General features: G+C 37.7%; 1 protein-coding gene across 1 annotated transcript; it reads left to right on the top strand.

Moving 5' to 3' along the window:
• The first annotated feature begins 3,103 nt into the window (after positions 1 to 3,103).
• LOC146332055 (protein phosphatase 1 regulatory subunit 12B-like) lies at positions 3,104 to 17,354 on the top strand. The gene is made up of 7 exons (XM_084738562.1): positions 3,104 to 3,924; positions 10,765 to 10,781; positions 10,956 to 11,094; positions 12,396 to 12,497; positions 12,895 to 12,945; positions 13,037 to 13,087; positions 17,034 to 17,354. Exons 1-7 carry the CDS (start codon positions 3,823 to 3,825, stop codon positions 17,118 to 17,120), a joined length of 549 nt encoding a protein of 182 aa, XP_084594688.1. The 5' UTR covers positions 3,104 to 3,822; the 3' UTR covers positions 17,121 to 17,354.
• Positions 17,355 to 18,280: the final 926 nt, after the last annotated feature.

The raw sequence follows: 18,280 nt of genomic DNA, 5'->3' as shown, positions 1-18,280 counted from the left end.
AAAAGTAGGGGCATCTCTTCTGCTTCAACTTCATCAGCGATCAAGAAAGCATGCTTCATTTCTTCAGCTGTAACTCTCCAAACACGGGCTGCAAACTACAGGTGGATCTAACAGGATGAAATATTTCTGTCACTTCCTGTATATTCTCTGAAGGCTGCTGGAAACTGTCCAACCTCACTGCCACTTTCTGTCACCACCTCCTGCTGCGGCCGCCTGGTCTTGCCTACTTTCCTGGTGAGGCGCAGAACAAGCCTATTACTTTGTTAGTCAGAATATAGCATTAGGTAACAAAAATAATCTTTTAGCACACGCCTGGCTGCCCACAGACAGAGACTAGAACTCCAAACTGGATTCAAGAACGGGTTCTTGAGTAGAACTTTCCTGGTCGATGTTAACATGCACTCAGGAATTCATTTCTTCAATTTACTATATTTACTATCAGCACTAACTGGACATCTCCATAAAAAAGTGATGAATTTTCCCCTTAAAATGATGCAGTCTGTACCTCTGTGGCCAAATGGTTACGGTTCGTGCCACATGGCTGCAACGCCACCGACCTGATTCCAGCTGATAACCTTTGTTGCATGTCATAAACTTCTCTCTCTCCTGTCTGCTATCTTATAGACCCTTTTACTGCCAGCATCATCAAAAAGCGGTGCACGCATTTCGATAACAGAAGTAGTGGTCTCCCCATGTCATCCAGACGAGTTATGAAGCTGCAAATGTTGAATTAAACATCTTACCAGCATCAAAATCACCAAAATGTTGTGTACTCGATACATCAAAATCGATATTCCACCGGTCGACTTAAGTTACACAGAATCCCAACAGGATTGTGGCTGATTGAGAGCAATCAGAGGCATCTGTGTTTGCAAACTATTAAATGTGTTGACTGGACTGAGGACGCGATCTAAACTGCTTGTGTTTGCAGCGCCCATTGACAAGTTGCCACACTTCTGTTGTTAAACTGTGTGCGCAACTTCCTCAGTGTATACAAACTGTAAAAAAGTCTATAAAGGCAAAAAAATGCTGAAAAAATTAATCTTAAAAAAGATGAGTGGGTAAAAAAAAACAAGTATAATATTTGTCCTGAAAGAAAAGAAAGGAATCCCCTTATAAAAAAAATTACTGTGGATAAGTTAGTAGTAGAACGCTACATGCACTCATCAGTATCACTGTAAGAATACAGATTTGTGAATTTTTGGTGAATTTTCCTTTTTAATTCTATGATTAGATTGCAGCAGGTGCAGGCGAGGTTTGCTCTGACAGCCAACTCTGACTCGAGCTGAAATTAATTAGAAGCAAACCGAGACAAAATGATGCACCTGGAGTGAATCACCACCTGAGACCACAAACATTTGTCAGCCCTCCAACATTCAAGATCGTTCAAGATGTGTGTTTAACCCGTACCAAATATTTTGGGTGAAAACCATCCGGTGTCAAGATATTTGCTGTGAAATATATTCGTCACATTCCATAAGCATTTACAACATGAGTGACGCAGAGATAGTGCTATCCTCCTTTAGATTCCCTTTTTAGGAGAATAAACTGCAAACAAATGACCTGTGCTAGCATAATGAAAGCAACTCTGTCATGGAACATACTCAGAATGGTATGTAAGCTCGTCTTAACTGTCAGCACATGCAGCCTCCGTGATTTAATTTGAGAGATCACAGATTTTACTCTCAGCATGGTACGTTTGTGTATCTGACCAACCTGCTGTTTTTCATACACTCTTATCTCACCTCAACACAAACCCCTGAGTGTTTTCCATCTACTGCGTGTATTTTAAATTTTACTTTCACTTTCAGATGTACATTCTACTAGATTTTTCTTAATTGATAAGTTGTCATTTTTACAGCCTTGTTTCCCCTTTCTAAAACAAACCACTCTATTTTTTAAAGCACAGGGAAGTACACTGTCTCCAACAGAAGCACACTTCTCTGTGCATTACACACAGTATCAAAATAAAATAAAAACACCTAAAAAAGAAAAATCTATATCGGTATGCTTTAGAATATTTTCACTTCACTTCTCAGACAAAATTTTCCAATAAAATCTGATCCAAATATCACTCACTCCAAACCAACCTTCTTCAGCGAATCTGAACACTTCAGAAAACACAAACCATCCCTTTAAAGTTGATGCCACACTGTGGAATTGAATTTTCGTAATAGTCTTGATATTAATGATGGAAAACATTGTGGTGTGTACTTATCTCTTCATCTCGTTCATAGATAAGTACCTCACACAACCCCTGCTTAAAATAATCAGAACTATCCCTTTAAAGAGCGGGTTAGAAATGTTTTAGCAGGTGAAATAATACTTCTTGTCAGGATAATTTACTATTCAGGCAGAGGGCAGGATGGCAGACAGAGACAGTAATCCAACGCAACGTAAGGACGGCAAAACAAAACTCACGTGAAGCTATGTTGCTATGGTGATGTCATATTGTTTACAATGAATGGAATAAAATAAATAAATTAAAATTGTTTTGTGTCTATTATTTTATGTAATTATCATAGCAATGTATCTGGCTATAAAATGCTGCTTTCTCTATTATATGATTAACTTAATGTTAAATTCCCTGCAGAACGTAAGGTTATTCATACAATTGGATTGGTAAAATTGTCTTAGAAAGACAATTTTACCAATCCAATTGCGATCGATTTAATCCCTTAAGATAACTATGACCTGGATGAATGAGAATATTCACAGGCGTTATTCATACATTTCCAACATAGATAGTGAAAGGAGAACTGCAGTTTCTGTACCCTGTCTTCATGTTTGCAAATGTCAGCCTTTCTCTTAACATCTTGTTATGATTTTATTTTTAATTTGAAGTGTTGTTGCATCAAAAAGGATTCGCTTCTTGTTGTCCAGATCGACCATGTTTTCTCCTTGTGTGAGGGGGCTACGTCACATCCAATATTAATTCCATCGGAGGACAAAAAAGTTAAAAAGACAAGTACATAAAAAGTTGCTGTCTACCGTTAGTGTCAACTGTATTCTCTGCTGGCTTCACATAAGTTTACAGTCCTTCTCTCATCCACTAAAATGATACCCGGTTTACCATCTGCCTGAATCCGTGTGAATGCAACATTACCTAAAAAAAATGAGCCCTGCAGAACTTTTTTCACCTGTTCTTAAGTCGAAATACCTCTGAAGTCATAAACACATGAGAGAAAACAAAATAGATCAAACTTAGAAAAGGCTCTCAGGGCATCTGCAGCCTAGAACCTCATTTCCCCTCTGTAACAAAAAAAGGAAAAAAAAAGTATATTAAATCACATTTATTTTTAATTTACAGGGAACTAACTATCACCACCTTAAGAACACTTCTCTCTTCCTTACATACCAAACCTAAATAAGAACTTTTAAAATTTACATCTTTTAAAACTACCCCAAAAGCACCATTATTGAGACTAATGATGCTTTACTTTTTCCATTTTTGCTGAATGACCCTCTGAGTCCCTTGAGAGCCCTTGTGAACAATACTGCTGTCAGATCCTTGTGTCCACTCATACAGACTACAGCCCGCCTACTCCCCAGTCCCACCACTTCCTCCACAGCTCTCACACTTGTGCAGTTCTTTCACTCTCATCAGATATTCAATGTCTCACCATCACATGAAGATCACACTTCAGACTTTTCTAACTTTAACTGAGGAGACAGCCACATCTGAATTTCACATCAGTGGATAATAAACACATCATTCTTCATCTGCTTTGTTGTTTTGAGAACTTTTATTATAAAAAAAACTTTTTGGAAGTACTTTGGACCACATTACAGCTGCATGCAGACTGTAGCAGCTCGGGAGCGATGTCATCTCTACTTTCTCACAACAAAGATCAGCCGCGCGTTAGAAAGTCGCTGTCTGACTCATCTCCAACTTCGTCCACTGCCGCCACCAAGAGCCTGAGGGTGAGCTCTGATTGTCTTTTCACATTAACAGTGTCTGTTTAGTGAGAGGAAATGCCATGCTGACATAGTTGTCTGACATAATGTCTCTGTAACAGGCCACAGAGGTATTCCTGTGTTTGTATGCTTTGCCATGGAATCTTTGGACGTTTACAAGATCAATGGAAAATTAAGTGTAGCCATAAGTGACCTCGTACTGCCTCATTTAAAATGAACATGAGTCCCGTTTTTGGGAAACACTGTTTACACATGACCGCTGTTGGACTGCAGCTAAAGCTGTTTTCAGCATTACAGTATCTTCCTTTTAAATATGCTGCAATCAATGGGATGTAAAAACAGAGTTTGGCGTAATCAGTGCCTCTTCAAGTGTTCCTGTAAAGCTGTGATGGCATTTGATGCATTCATTTTGTGGACAATTAATCATATAAAGAATTACAGATGGTGCTGTTGGCATTTCCCAATTTTATCAGTGTATGAAATCAAATAATGCACCATGGATGCTTTTGTGAATGAGACATACGCTACAGCTTTAAGGCTGGATTGTACCAACAAGGGTGATTTTATTAAACTTGATTATTCATTTTAACTTTAAATTATGTTGCACCAATTTTTTAAAGTAGCTTTAAATTAATAAAGATTAAATCTAAACCTCTCTTTAAATCTCAGTTTAGTCTTAACCCTGAATCAAAACTCCAGTTTAAACTTTGTATCTTTGTATTAACTGTAAAAATGGCTACAAAATAATCAATTTCTTCAAATAAGCAATACAAGATTTTGTTAACTTTGAGTCATAATTTTTATTTATCCAACAGTTTTTCTTAAAGGAGGAGAAAGTAGAGCTTCTCTGCTGAGACATCATGAGCAGGCTAACTGACTTTTTAGCAAGCCAGCAAAAAATAAACATTTTGTTAATGTTTTTTGTTAATGTTAATGTTTTAGCAAATAATGTAACATTTTATTAAGAAATGCAGAGCAGCTGAAAGTTAATGGATTCCCCCCTTTTGTAATTACTAGCCCCAGTGCTTGAATTTAGTTTCTTTTTATTTATTTTAATTTGGATAAGCAAGCATCTTCATATTAAATTAAGTCTATTTCATTTCACTTTACATAAATAAACCTAAATTTGCTAAATGAAGATAGTTTTTAAATCTACAACAGTGCTTTAAATCTGGATTTACTCATTTTAAACCTAGTTTTGCTAAACTTGCATTAGGACTAATCTTAAATTAAATTAAACTTTGTTGGCTCAACCCAGTCTAAACATTACATTACATTATAATTAGGCTGTTTTATATTACTTTTTGGGGCTTTTGCTTTTATTCCTAACAGTGTGTCAGAGACATTGTGGTATAATGACATGCATCTTGGAGCCCTAGGCCACCGTGACATGCTGGATAATAACGTTTTTTATCTCTGAAAACACTTTGACATGCTTATAAAGGCTCACATAAACTGTGAAACAAAATTACACATTGATGTGCCTGAGCACGGAGGAACAAAACTTGTAAGTGAGACTGAGGCAGAGTTGTAATGAGCAGTTAGTCATATCTGTTTATGTAAACTAAGAATCCACTTGGGAAGGATTTAAATGTAGAGAGAGAGGGACACAGGAAGAGAGTATGGAGGGAGAGAGAGAGAGAAAACAGAGGGTGAAAGACAGGATGACAGGGAACAGAGAGAAGGAGGGATAGAGTGCTCAGGACCGGCCTGTGGGAACTCGGACGCTGTATTTATGGATGTTTATCTCTCTGCTGGTCCTACGGGAAGCTCACATTTTCCACTTGGGAATAGCTGGTCAACAGGCAAGAAGTTCCTCATGAGATCTAAAAAGGCTGGAGGACAGAGACGCTCACATACAGTACATGGGATAAAATGTCACTGAAGCCTGCGTTTCCATCAGCATCTGTTTATATGCCATGTCGCTTAATCTAAACCAGAGCTTTTCCCAAGTCTGCATACTGTATATCATTAATGACTGTTTGCTAAGCACATCCAAGTGTCCAGAGACAGCCTGAGAGGAGCTTACATCAGAGTCTGGTGAGGATCCAGAGATGTTGTAAACGTCTGAGCAGACTCCTATCACTGTGTTTACACATAGTGTCTGTAGCTTGAAGCCCTGTTTCTGCTTTAGAGGAATCCACTAGTCATCTCCAGTATTTAGTTAGACGCTGTGGTCACCAGATTGCTTTTTGCTTTAGTTTATGTGGCTGTCACAGTAAGGCTAAATGGAACTGCATGTACTGTCTTAGAAGTAAACCAGTGCATTTATATTTCTCTATTGTATTGTATGAAGTAATTGCTACAGGCAGTATAATTACCTCTTATAAGTTGGCATATTTTGATTGTTAGCTCTGATGAATGAAATGAAACTGAAATGGTGAGTCTCATTAGCTCTTCCTATGACTAATGTGACGAAAGATTAAGGATGAAGAGGATGGGTTCAGCAGGTTCAGAGAGGATATATTGCAACTCTGGGATTTCTGTCTACTTCGTGTGCTGTTTTATATCTCGTCTTACTGCCATTTTATCTTTTATGTAAAGCACTTTGAATTCCCTGGTTGCTGAAAAGTGTTATGGAAACAAGATTAAGAGTCGACTGTAAAGCTAGTGTCTCTGTGAGACTGAACTTAGGCCAGCGCTGGTGCAGTGTGCCAGTGTTATGTTTTGTCTCGCCTGTAAGCGTGAAAAGGACACGAATTGTCATTCCACAGTCAAGTTAGAAAACTGGGGGGAAAGATCCCTGGGGCGGCTCATGGTCACTGCAGGAGGGGTGTGGATGACTAAGAATGAGATATAGAATGAAATAAAATTAAATGAATGTGATTTATGTTGTGGAAATAAACATCAGTTTGCTGATGAAGTGAAGTGGGGACAGACCAGAAAAAGTCTGGGAACCACTGGGCTAGACGGTAACATTTCAGGTGACAGTAACGATTTCAGTCAGGTTTAGGCACCAAAACAACTTGGTTAGATTTACAACCCTGAGTCCAAAAAGTTGTGATGTAAGACATAAATAAAAGCAGAACGCAAAAATTTCAGAATTTCAGGGTATTTTTTAAAAATAAAGTTTTGCAGCTGGACCATTAAATAACATATCTTTGTACTTTATTAAATTGAAAATAGGTTTAAAAGGATATACATTTTTTGCATCTATGTTTGACATAGCATTCAAACTTATTTGGAATCAGGGTTGTAGGAATCATGGTGGTTTTGGTTAAAATAAGTATCTCCTTAAAACAACTTTGTTCACATCATTATTGCACCCTGCTTTTACTGTACCTTCATACATTTGGGTAATTTTCACACCCTCAGTGAGGCAAAACTTAGCACTGACGCGGTATCCTCTGGTGCAGTCAATCCCACAGACTGGGTCAGGACCGACAAGTGGGTAACAGAAGAGTTTATTTGGGTTCCTAAAATATATGAGACTGCATTGCACCTTTTATAAAGCATTTAAAATATAGTATATAAAAAAATAAAATAATGAGAGTCTGTTAATTCTACCTAAATGCATTTGTTTTGTCTCAATTATGAAGTAGAAAATGTCCTATAATGTTTTCCTGGTGAGATGAAATAAAAACAATAAAATGGCATGTTAACGCAGCCTAAATGCATTTATATATCATTTATGCATATGTTTTCAATAACACATGTCAAAATATTATAATGCGATGCAGAAATGACAGTAAAAATGGTCACTCATTTATGCACAAATGATCTCTTCCCAGAGTTAATTGATAAGGCCTATGGTGAACTGTCATTTTCAAAAAGTGTGTCCCCAGAAAATAAGTTTGGGAAACACCGCTCTAGTGGCTTGGTGGGTCTATTACACACTTTGGCATCAGACAGGACTGCCTTGGCACAGCAGTGCTTTGAGTTAGCATTCTAACATCTGCATGCTAACATGCTCACAATGACAATGCCAGCATGGTATTAAAAAGTACAGCTAAAGTTTATGGACAAGTCATTAGTTGTGCAGGTGTCTGGTCATAAACCGAAGCACTGAACATAATAATGATGATGGTGCCAAATAAAAAGCCAGGAAATTACCAAAGTTATGACAATTCATCTTTAGGGAAACAAGATTGACTGCATCAAACTTCATGGCTTCATTCAGCCAATAGTTTTTGAGCTATTTCATTCTAAACCACAAGTGCCAACCTCATAGTGGTGGAAAGAGGAAACAGGAAAAAGTCAGACTATGACATTAGTCATTCAGATTCATTGTCTGGGGACCTCGAATATCTGTACAAAATTTAATGGCAATCCATCAAATAATTGTTGTGATATTTCAGTCTGGGCATTGCTATCCCCAGAGCCTCGTCACTAGTGTTGCCAAAATAAACAGCCCTTGTATTGTTGCACTGAACAGACTTTTAGATGTTTGTTTGAGAGCGATAGATTTCCAATTTTGAAAACACCTACCTCTCGTTCTCATCAGGTTTGCATGCACTTATATTGTAAGTCACTAAATGATTATAATGTAATCAAGGGTAATCTATATAATATGTATTTACATATATAATACACACAGTCATACAGAGTACAATTATAGTCATTCTCATTCTCTGCATTTAACCCATCCTAGTATTAAGAGCAGTAGGCAGCCACTGTGTAGTACCTGGTTGTTTTGCAACATTTCCAAATCTTTTTAAGGGACTGTGACTTTTTATTGTTTAGCTGTTGTTCTGCCTTCCTGCCTCTTAAAAATCTATCATCAAAGACCGTATAAACCTCCCAGCCTCAGCAGGCCATAACGAACAATGTGAGAACGCCACTGCCAGAGCTATTACCTTTTTTGGATGTGTTTACTTATCTGTGCTAGTCAGTTTATTTAAGGGATCATTTCCTTTCTCCTTCTTTAACTTGGCTCGGTATGTCACATGACCATAAACCTTTTCTTGGAAAACTGAAAAGGGAATTCTCAGTAGTGTCACTTCAAAGACTCTCTGAGCTTTGCTTGCATGTAGATGTACTGATAATGAGTGTACTAGCTGACATTGTACATGCAATAAAACATCTTGTGAGCATATAAACTGCATGGTTACAATATTATGCTGAGGAAATTGTCAACATGGGACAAAATAAAGCCTCATTTGTGGATTTCATTCCATATAACTTCATAAATCTCACATCACGACCAAACAGCCTGTCAAGCAAATGATGCACTCAAGCTGTGTGATGTCATTATTTGTGCAGTAATGAGCATATACCAAAATAAAGTACAGGTCATGATGGAGTTTAATGACTTGTTTATGCCATGTAAGTTGGGATTTGGAAGTACAGCTGAAACCTTAAAGGGACAGTTCAGCCCCAAATTAAAAATGCATATTTTTCCTCTTACCTGTAGCATTATTCCTCCATGGTTTTGGTGTGAGATATCGGCCGTAGAGATGTCTGCCTTCTCTCCAACAGACTGGAACTAGGTGACTCTCAGCTTGTGGGGCTCAACACCAAAACCTATTTCCAAAATTCACAACCCAGTTACTCAATATAATCCACAGACCTTGTTGTGAGAAGTACTTTCTTTCTTTCAAACATATCACCATGCAGAGGGAAGCATGCATCTACTCATGGATGAGAGGTTACAGCACAGCCAAGGAGGATGTCATTTAAGTGTATATGCAATCCTGTTATGAGCAGTACGGTGCAAGAAAGGGTTAAAAGAGCATAAGTCATTCAATGTGCTCATGTTTTTTTTCTAAATGGTGCACTGAACAGATCAGTTTGCAGCTAATGAACATGCACATGAGCGTTGTTCACACCTGAAGGAGTTAACACCATCCTTTTCGACTAGTAAAAAAAAGTGATGCAGACTTGCAGCACAGACAAAGAGAGAGAGAGACTGTGTGAATATGGACAGAAATGTTCATCATGCACGCTGCAGACTGGGGTCTCTGTTACGTGAGAAACAGACAGATCTGTTGTCTCCTCTCTCTCGTCTTCCTCTTCATCTCTGCAATTCTGTATTATGGTGCATTTCATTTGAACTGGAAAGTTGGAATTTCCAAATTCCCAGTTTTTTAATAGAAATTTTAACAGTATGTTGATGTTCAAGTATGCTGTCTGCAAAACATGAATATGATGCCTCATTTAGTATGATGTCATAATATAGACTCCAGTGTCCCTGGTGGGAGGAGGTTCTACTTAAAATTAAATAAATAAATAAAAAAAGAAATGAAGATGAACTTGTTTATTTTAAAAGGTATAATATGCAATAATTTTGTTAAAAACAGTGTAACATCATTTCAATCTCCACTGCAGAGAACTTGCCCTCTGTCTGTATTTCCTGTGTCCAGGAAGCCTCACCAACCCAAAGTGTCTGTATTTGACATCACGGTATATTTCTAGTGCTTTTACAAATGGATAAGAGAAATTCTACAGACTCTATCTTTAATCTCTGTGAACTAAACTTTAAGATAGCTCTTAGAGAGTGTGAACTTGAAATACATGCTTCCTTCCACACCATGATACAGTTAGCAGACAGTAGAAAGAAAATAGCTCCTACATAAAACTGCTGATATGTTCTGTGGATTATCTTGAGGAACTGAGTCTGGCATTTTAGGCACCACAAGCCAAGTGACGTCTAGTCCATTATATTTGAGAGAAGGCAGGTATCTTGATGGCTGATATCTTCAAAACTCGGCAACTCACACCCAAACAATCTAGATGGATAAATAGCACTACAGATGAGGAAGACATGTGTATGCTACTTTTGAATTTGGGGTGAACTGTCCCTTTATGTAAGTCAATCAGGAATGTCTTAACAAAAACTGTAAATTGTTGTTGCATGTTTGATTTTGTTCGAATAGTGAATTCTAAAACTTTTCTCCTCTCTTTCAGCATGAGAGATTGTCGAGGTAAGCGTCCTCTACTTTAATTCACACAGTTAATACATACAAAAAAAATTCAGTTGTCACCTGAGACTAGACAGAAAAGAAACAGGGATTGACTGATGACTCAGTTATAGTAAACTGACAGTAACTGAGCTACACCTCAGTACTGAGTTGTTTATACCTTTCTTATGTTTTCAGATTGAGCTCGTCTGGATCCTCTGACGTGTCCAACAACACGCCTTCCAACCATGCCGAGTCCTACTTCCAACGCAGGGAGAACAGACTGTCTGCAAGGAAAAAGGCAGAAGAAGAAACTGCGAACAATGACTATAAAAAGGCAGGTGACGCGGTTTGCATGTTGGTAATATTTAGAGGGACTTTTGTTTTGGTGCCCTGGTAAAAAAAGAAGGAACTAAATACAATCACTTGACAGTTAACTTACATAAAGAGTATGTGTTTAATTCAGCCAGTGATCTTCAGCACAGGGCCTCCATCATGGTGCTTTACAGAGCAGATAGAAGGACATCCTTTATAAACACCACAAGATGGCTGAGCCTTTGTCAATTATCCAATCAACATTTGACACACAATTGTCCCGCCTCTAAAGGAAGCAGAACCTGCAACACAGAAATTTCAGAATAAAAGCTGACAAAATGTTGCATGAAGTGGAACAGGAGTGATCAGTTAGTGAGTTCACTGGCAGAAAATAAATTGACAACAATAGACCTTTTTCATTGCACCCTGACTCTGTTTGACCTGAAGAGAACAGAAACTTAATTAATTAAGACCTGTCTTTACACAACTATTTCATGTCAACATGGCTGCTGTGAAAAAGGTATATTTTAATAAGTGATAATCTGTCATCAAAAGAAAGCAAAAGTGTTTATTTTAAGTTTAAATGATCATTTTTTAAATACATTGTATTTTAATTTGTAATGTCATTTGAAAGAACAAAAAATCAATTTGAAGGCATCACTTAGCATTATTTTATATCTTGTAGACTGAAGGATTAATTTATAAATCAAAACAAGAACAGGGTTTATCAGCCATTCTAGGGGCTCTGTGAGGCTGTTCTCAGGCTCATGTTTTGATACTAATTTTGTTTATGCTGTTCACCATCCTAATTTAACTGTTAACATGCTAATATTTGATAATTAGCACCAAACACAAAGTAGAGCTGAGGCTGAGGAAACTGTTATTGGTTTTGCACATATTTGGACTTAAACCAAAGGAATGGACCGATTAAAAATTTTGACCTCATGAAGACACTGAGGAGGAAGTCAGAGGATCATGATTACATTTCAACATTATATCTGCACAAAATTTCATGGCAATTCAATCAATAATTGTTTTTAAGTTGTGCTCACAAGTGTGAACATCTAATGAGAACAATGTATATCAGTACCACTATTCTTTGTGTCTGTTCAGCCAGTAGTTATATCGGATCAAAGTAAACTTTGACTTGTTTGCAGCCAGACATAAAATAACCAAAGCAGGTTTCACAATCTGGGCACCATGCATACCAAAGTTGAATACTAAATGCATACTAAACAGTTAAACCACACAACAGTCCCTGTGTAGATGTCAGTGTCTGTGATTGATGAAAACACTCCTAACAGATGTACATTTTGCATGTAGATGTATGAAAAAGCTCTGGCCACCAATCAGAGGCTCAAGTCCAGGCTGGAAACAAGTAAACAGGAACTCACCATGATCCAGGACCAGCTGCAGCGAGCACAGGTACTCACAGTAGTAAATGGTTGTCCCCAGTGCAGATTCATATGTGAAAGAAATGAAGGGAAGAGGGAAATGAGAAAGTACCTAAAAGTTTCTGCAATTCATAATTTAAATCATTAATATTTTTCTTGTCAGTACACTCAGAAATGCCTCCCATATATTCTGAAGATTATATCAGGTAATAGTGTAATGTAACAAATGTGACATGAAATATAGTGGTTTTACACGGAAGCTGCAGTGTTATTACTGTCATTGCAGGTCTGAATTTTGGAATAATATGAGTTTCTGTGGGTATATTGGACCCTTTACATCAGACACGTGTCCTCACTGTAATAAAAATGCAGCACCCATAATCATACAGTCTTAAGCCTTTCTACTAAATAACCTTTCATTGTTGCAGAAGGGAAAACCAGGCGACTGTGGTTCCAACATGCTTGAGACAGAGAAAAAGGTAAGAACTCACCATTGTACTGATAAACATGTTTTTATTCAAAGTGTTTTTATTTATCTTGATTCTTTTTATTAAATGTTATTCTTCATAGGAGAGTTGGAGTCTAAAAAAGAGGATATCAGATATGGAAGAACAGTTGAAGGTAATTCAGATACATTAGTCCTTAACTATTGTTATTTACCTTAAAGGGGTAGTTTGGATAATTTGAAGTGGGGTTGTATGAGGCACTTAGTGATAAATAGTATATTACCTTCAGTAGATGACAGGCGGCCTCAGTTTGGAGAAGCAGCAGGAGTTCTGGTGGAGGAAGCTAAGTAATGTACCTCTGTGCTTAAAACAAACAGAATAAAAAACAAGGTGAATATACCCCAGCCCCAGAACAAGCATAATGGACTATGTAATTCTCATAGTGGACCTTCCTAACTGGATCCGATGTGAACGTGTGAGCGAACAGCTGATTGCTTCAGTTTTAGTCACTGAGGATGTCCTAACCTGCTCCATGCACCAGCGAACAGGCTAAACAAAACACTCACCCTGGCTCTATTTTTGCAAAGTTTCGGGAGCTTGCTTCACCTCCAACACATTTTATCTCGTCAAAATTAACGCTGACATCCTTGAACTTTCTTTTTCCCATCATCAAAGCAGTCAACAGGGAGGATGAGAGACAAGGTTCCTTAACAAGGATGAGAAGAGGCACATCTTATGTGATTCACAGCAGCCTTTGTATGAGAATATCCCCAAAAGACCAGGTTTGGAAAGAAAACAGGGAGCTGTTGGAAGTAAGTAAACTGCCCTCTAGCTATATAGAAGCAAGACTACTTTAAGAAATATACGTTTATGAATATAAAGACGCTTAACTCAAATACAGAGGGAGAAATCACAAGCTGCGCTGTTGCAACATGACTTACGTTATATCTGGAAAAATGTATTGCACTGAGATTACGTCTGCAGTGGAATTAGATTATGTCTGTTTGCCCGTGATTTATGTGCGTGCATGTGAGCAGGGCCTCACACACATCCTGCTACGGCCCTGCTGCTGTGGACAGGGTCAGCAGCAAAACGTATTATAGCCACCTAAAAAGTTGATATTTAGAATGTTTTCAATGCTTTAGCTTGCCGTCAGACAGCCTTTTCCTGTGGCCAATCATTGTAATAAAAGCCAAAATGCCTGTCTTCAAACTCCACTGGCAAAATGAATTTTACATCACAGAACACTGGAGTTGTTGGTCCACTGCTGCTTTTATTGTGTGACTTTGGTGTTTTAAAATGTTACTGTGGGATCAAAACAAAGTCACAAAACAAAATAACCAATCAAGGCATCAGGTGATAGACCAGCAACTCCTGTGTTCCAGGAGGTGAAATTACTATTTTTGCTGACTGTTTTCTGTCAGAAAAGGCTGTCTGACGGCAAGGTAAAGTGGTGAGAATATTCCAAATATTGTGTATACTTTTGACATCACACTGCTCCATTGCACATTACATTGCTCAGTTGCATAACTGGGGTCAAGCCAACTATCTATTGCAGGTAATACATAAGTACCTCATCCAACTGTACTTCAGATAATCCAAACTATCCCTTCAATATTCATCTCATTTTCTCCTTTAAAAATACCAGTAGTTAATAACACAACAGGATCTTTTACCCAGAAGAAAGTGACACTTTTTTGACACGAGGAAAACAATGAACAATCAAATCTGAACAGCGTAAAGTGTCTGTGCTGGCACTCGGAGCCGTGGCGTTAGCTGCTCCGTCTACGGAGGTTTTGGCTGACATCATTTGTCACCATTATGCTCTGCTGGCTGTGGAATGTGTGAGCACTTTGACACTGCAGCGAGTGAGCCATCAGTATTCATCTACAGTGTTCACGACGCTCACAAATGTCTGCTGTGTTATGCCCAAGAGGAGACAAACAAAAACCTGTTGTTATCTGTGAATGAGAGGTCTAAACAAACATGGGATGCTGGGCTGAAAATAGACACACACGACAGAGAAGCTCTGTTACGTGTGTTTAAATGAGCAAGTCTGGTCCAATTATGTCTGCGTCACTAAATTCAAGAGATTAAGTGTGTTTGTGTGAATGTAATTGTATTTGTTTTATTGTAATAGATTGCCCAGATTTATCCAGATCAGCTTGCTCATTTCTTGTGTAGCTAATTTCCTTTCTGAAATAGTTAGCAGCAGGAACAAATGGGAGAAATGTAAATGTGTTGAAGTTCAGAGCTCAAAATCACTAAGAGGAAAATGCATGTTCATAATGTATCCACTAAATATTATGCTGTTTTCCATATTGAAATCATCCAATAATATGTAGATCAAACGGAAAATAATGATGCTATTTTTTCTACTTCTTTCTAAAGACAGAACATTAAAGTCGGAGAAACCAACTTCGTAGTTTATTGGCTTGGAACAGAACAAGAAACATGTCAGATAAATATACATTTAAGTTTTCAAGGCTTAGTTTTCAAGAATGGGTTCCCATTTTCTGATTTGAAGTCATTAAACAAAACTCACATGTCCAGACTTACGAGTTGTGATCGTTCCTCTTGTCCATATTTGCCAAAAAACAGATCCCTTAACAGCATGATTTTAACTTAAAAGCCACAGTCCTCGTTCAGTGTGAAAATGTATTCTGAACAACTAAATCCAATATAAGGCTTCAGCAGTCTGAGCAAGACAAATCAAGTCTCCCAAAGTTAGTGTCTACTTAGCATAAAATTCCCATCTCTTAATAATATCCTCCACTGCAGCTCAGTATATAGCAGGCTGTGGAATACAGAGGGGGGATTTTGTACTAAAAATAATGGTAACTTTGGAAAATGCTCATTAAGTTTTCTGTGTAGGGTTGATGAATCTCTATGTTAGCTTCAGCTGAACTTTAATATGCATTGTAATCTGAAAAGAGGACTGTGGATATTTTCCTACATGCCAAATTACATATGTATGTATAAATGATTATATATTCTTTTATTGTACAAGAATCTCCTACTTCTGAAACTAAAACGCTTTAAATAAAAAAAAAAAACCTCTTGGATCAACTGGAAAATGCACTGCAACAAAGGTTAAAACAGGGCTGTTCTTCTGAGCTCATGAAAAGTTGACTTTTTAGAGATATGTGGTTCTCACAGGCTGGCGACACCACCAACATATGACGATCTTATAGAAAAACTGTACCTAAGAGAATATTAAATGGTTAAAATTAGCTCAGCTTTGATTGTATGTGACCAGTGTACTACCTTGAGACTAAATAAAACTGGTCTGAAAAATAATTAGCTCAACTTTAAACATCTACAGCCTGTAAAATACGACATGCACATTAATGCAACATCCAAAAACATGACTTTTACTTGAAGTGGAGTTTCTATTTCTTTTATTAAAGTAAATCATCTGAATACTAAAGTTGAGTGAGTAGGATTTGTCTGAGCATTAGCAAAACAATGAGAAAAACTAAGAAAATACAGGAAGAGGGCAGCAGGGTCTCTGCAGACACAGCCACAACCACACACTTCTAGTGGGTCATAAGTGATGATTAAAAGGGATTATGTCATATCAGTCTATGCATTGTTTTTAGGAAAATGTTGCAGATTATACTTTAACTTGTAACTCTTACACATGGGTATATAAGTAATGTTTTGACACAGTCTTTAAAAAAAAAAAAAATACAAACTGTGAAAGGTTTGGATCACCACATAACGTCTACTGGCACCCTGGGTCTAGCAAGTACACAAAAACGTGCCTTTGTTTTGAAGCAGTAGCGTAACAGATTTGACATGAGTGTTCTGTTGGGCCCCAACTCCATTAACTTCTAGCTGATATGATGGAGGCTGAAAAAGGTTGCTGGAATTGCCAGGAATTAAAGCCAGGATCTTTGTCCATGACATACAGAAATACTTCCAAACCACAACAGAGGCACAGTTTTAAAAATGAGCTACACAGTTAGAAATTAAAATACAGCATGTAAAATAGACCTGTAGTGTTGATTTAATGTCTTATATCGGCCATTATGATAAGCCATGTTCCACCCGGGGTTATCAGTAACATGTAAGCTTACATCTGTGCCCACTTCGGTTGTCTTGTGCTCTCTCTTCAGGTTAAAGCAGAGCTGAAGATGGAGAACCAGAGACTGAAGGATGAAAACGGAGCTTTAATCCGAGTCATCACTAAACTGTCCAAGTGAGACAGGAAGGGTGACAAGAAGAGGGACGGATACCGGCAACCATATCTCTACCTGCATTCTTCCTACATTCATCCTGTCCTCAGAGAGAATGTATGTACATAGTTTTCAAGTAAATTTGGAAACTCTATGAAACATTGACGTTACTGCTCTGGATTTACAGTCACAGACAGAAAATACATTAAATTAAAATTGTATATTCATTTAAATATTTCTAAATAAAGTCAAATACCAACATTACCATTGCATGTGTGTGTTCCTTCACTGTGTTTCCATGAACAGATTGTCCAGGAGTCGACTGTGTAATCTTATCGAGAATATCCCTGCATACATAAATGGACAAAATATTGCAGGTATTTCCACAGAGGTATTACCATGGAAACTGCGGTATTTTGTTCATATGCAGACCTTGAAAAACAGGCTCTCAGCTATCACGTACAGCGGATGATGGATGAGCTGCATTTCTCAGGAACGTGGGAGCGTCAGCGCTGATTTAAGACCTTTACCTTGACGTATGATGTCACAGATGACAGGCTGTTCCTCTAACCTTCAATATAAAAACAATAAAATGCATAAAAGGTGCTCATAGAGTAAAGAAATTGCCCCTCATAATGCCTCATAACTATCAACTCTCAAGCAAAACAAGCATGTAAAATATGAATCAATCAATTCATGGTGAGTAGAGAGGCTTCACATTCTGTTTTTATAAATAAGTTGTGATAACTGACAAAACAATCTCATCCATTTAGTGGCTGTTCTAGAGCTTTCTGTCTTATAAAAATCATAAAAAGATGATAGATGATAAGATGATAAAAAAATATGATATCAGCTTTTATGTTTTTTAATCCAGCTTCTGTTTTTAAGGTTAAAAATCACCTCTTTAAAGCTTTAAAGTCAACATGAATCTGAAGTCCTTAATTATTCCCTTCATTCAAAAATGTACTTTTCTTATATTCTTGCTCTTATGTTTGTCTCACCTTGACTATATTGACTTGTATCTGTGAGAGGTGTGTCACTAAAGAGGTGCTGGTGGAACTTTGCACAAATGTCTAACCATTAGTGACTCAGGTGCTAATTTGCCATTTTCAGCATTTAGGTTGCTACCTTGAAGGCTGTCATTTCCCAGGATCACGTAGATGCTGCAGTGCCAGTTACAACCAAGC

The sequence above is a fragment of the Lutjanus erythropterus genome, chromosome 2 (genome assembly GCF_056507025.1).
Source record: "Lutjanus erythropterus isolate fLutEry1 chromosome 2, fLutEry1.hap2, whole genome shotgun sequence".
In the NCBI taxonomy this organism is placed as follows: Eukaryota; Metazoa; Chordata; class Actinopteri; order Lutjaniformes; family Lutjanidae; genus Lutjanus; species Lutjanus erythropterus.
This window is presented reverse-complemented; position numbering and strand designations above follow the sequence as displayed.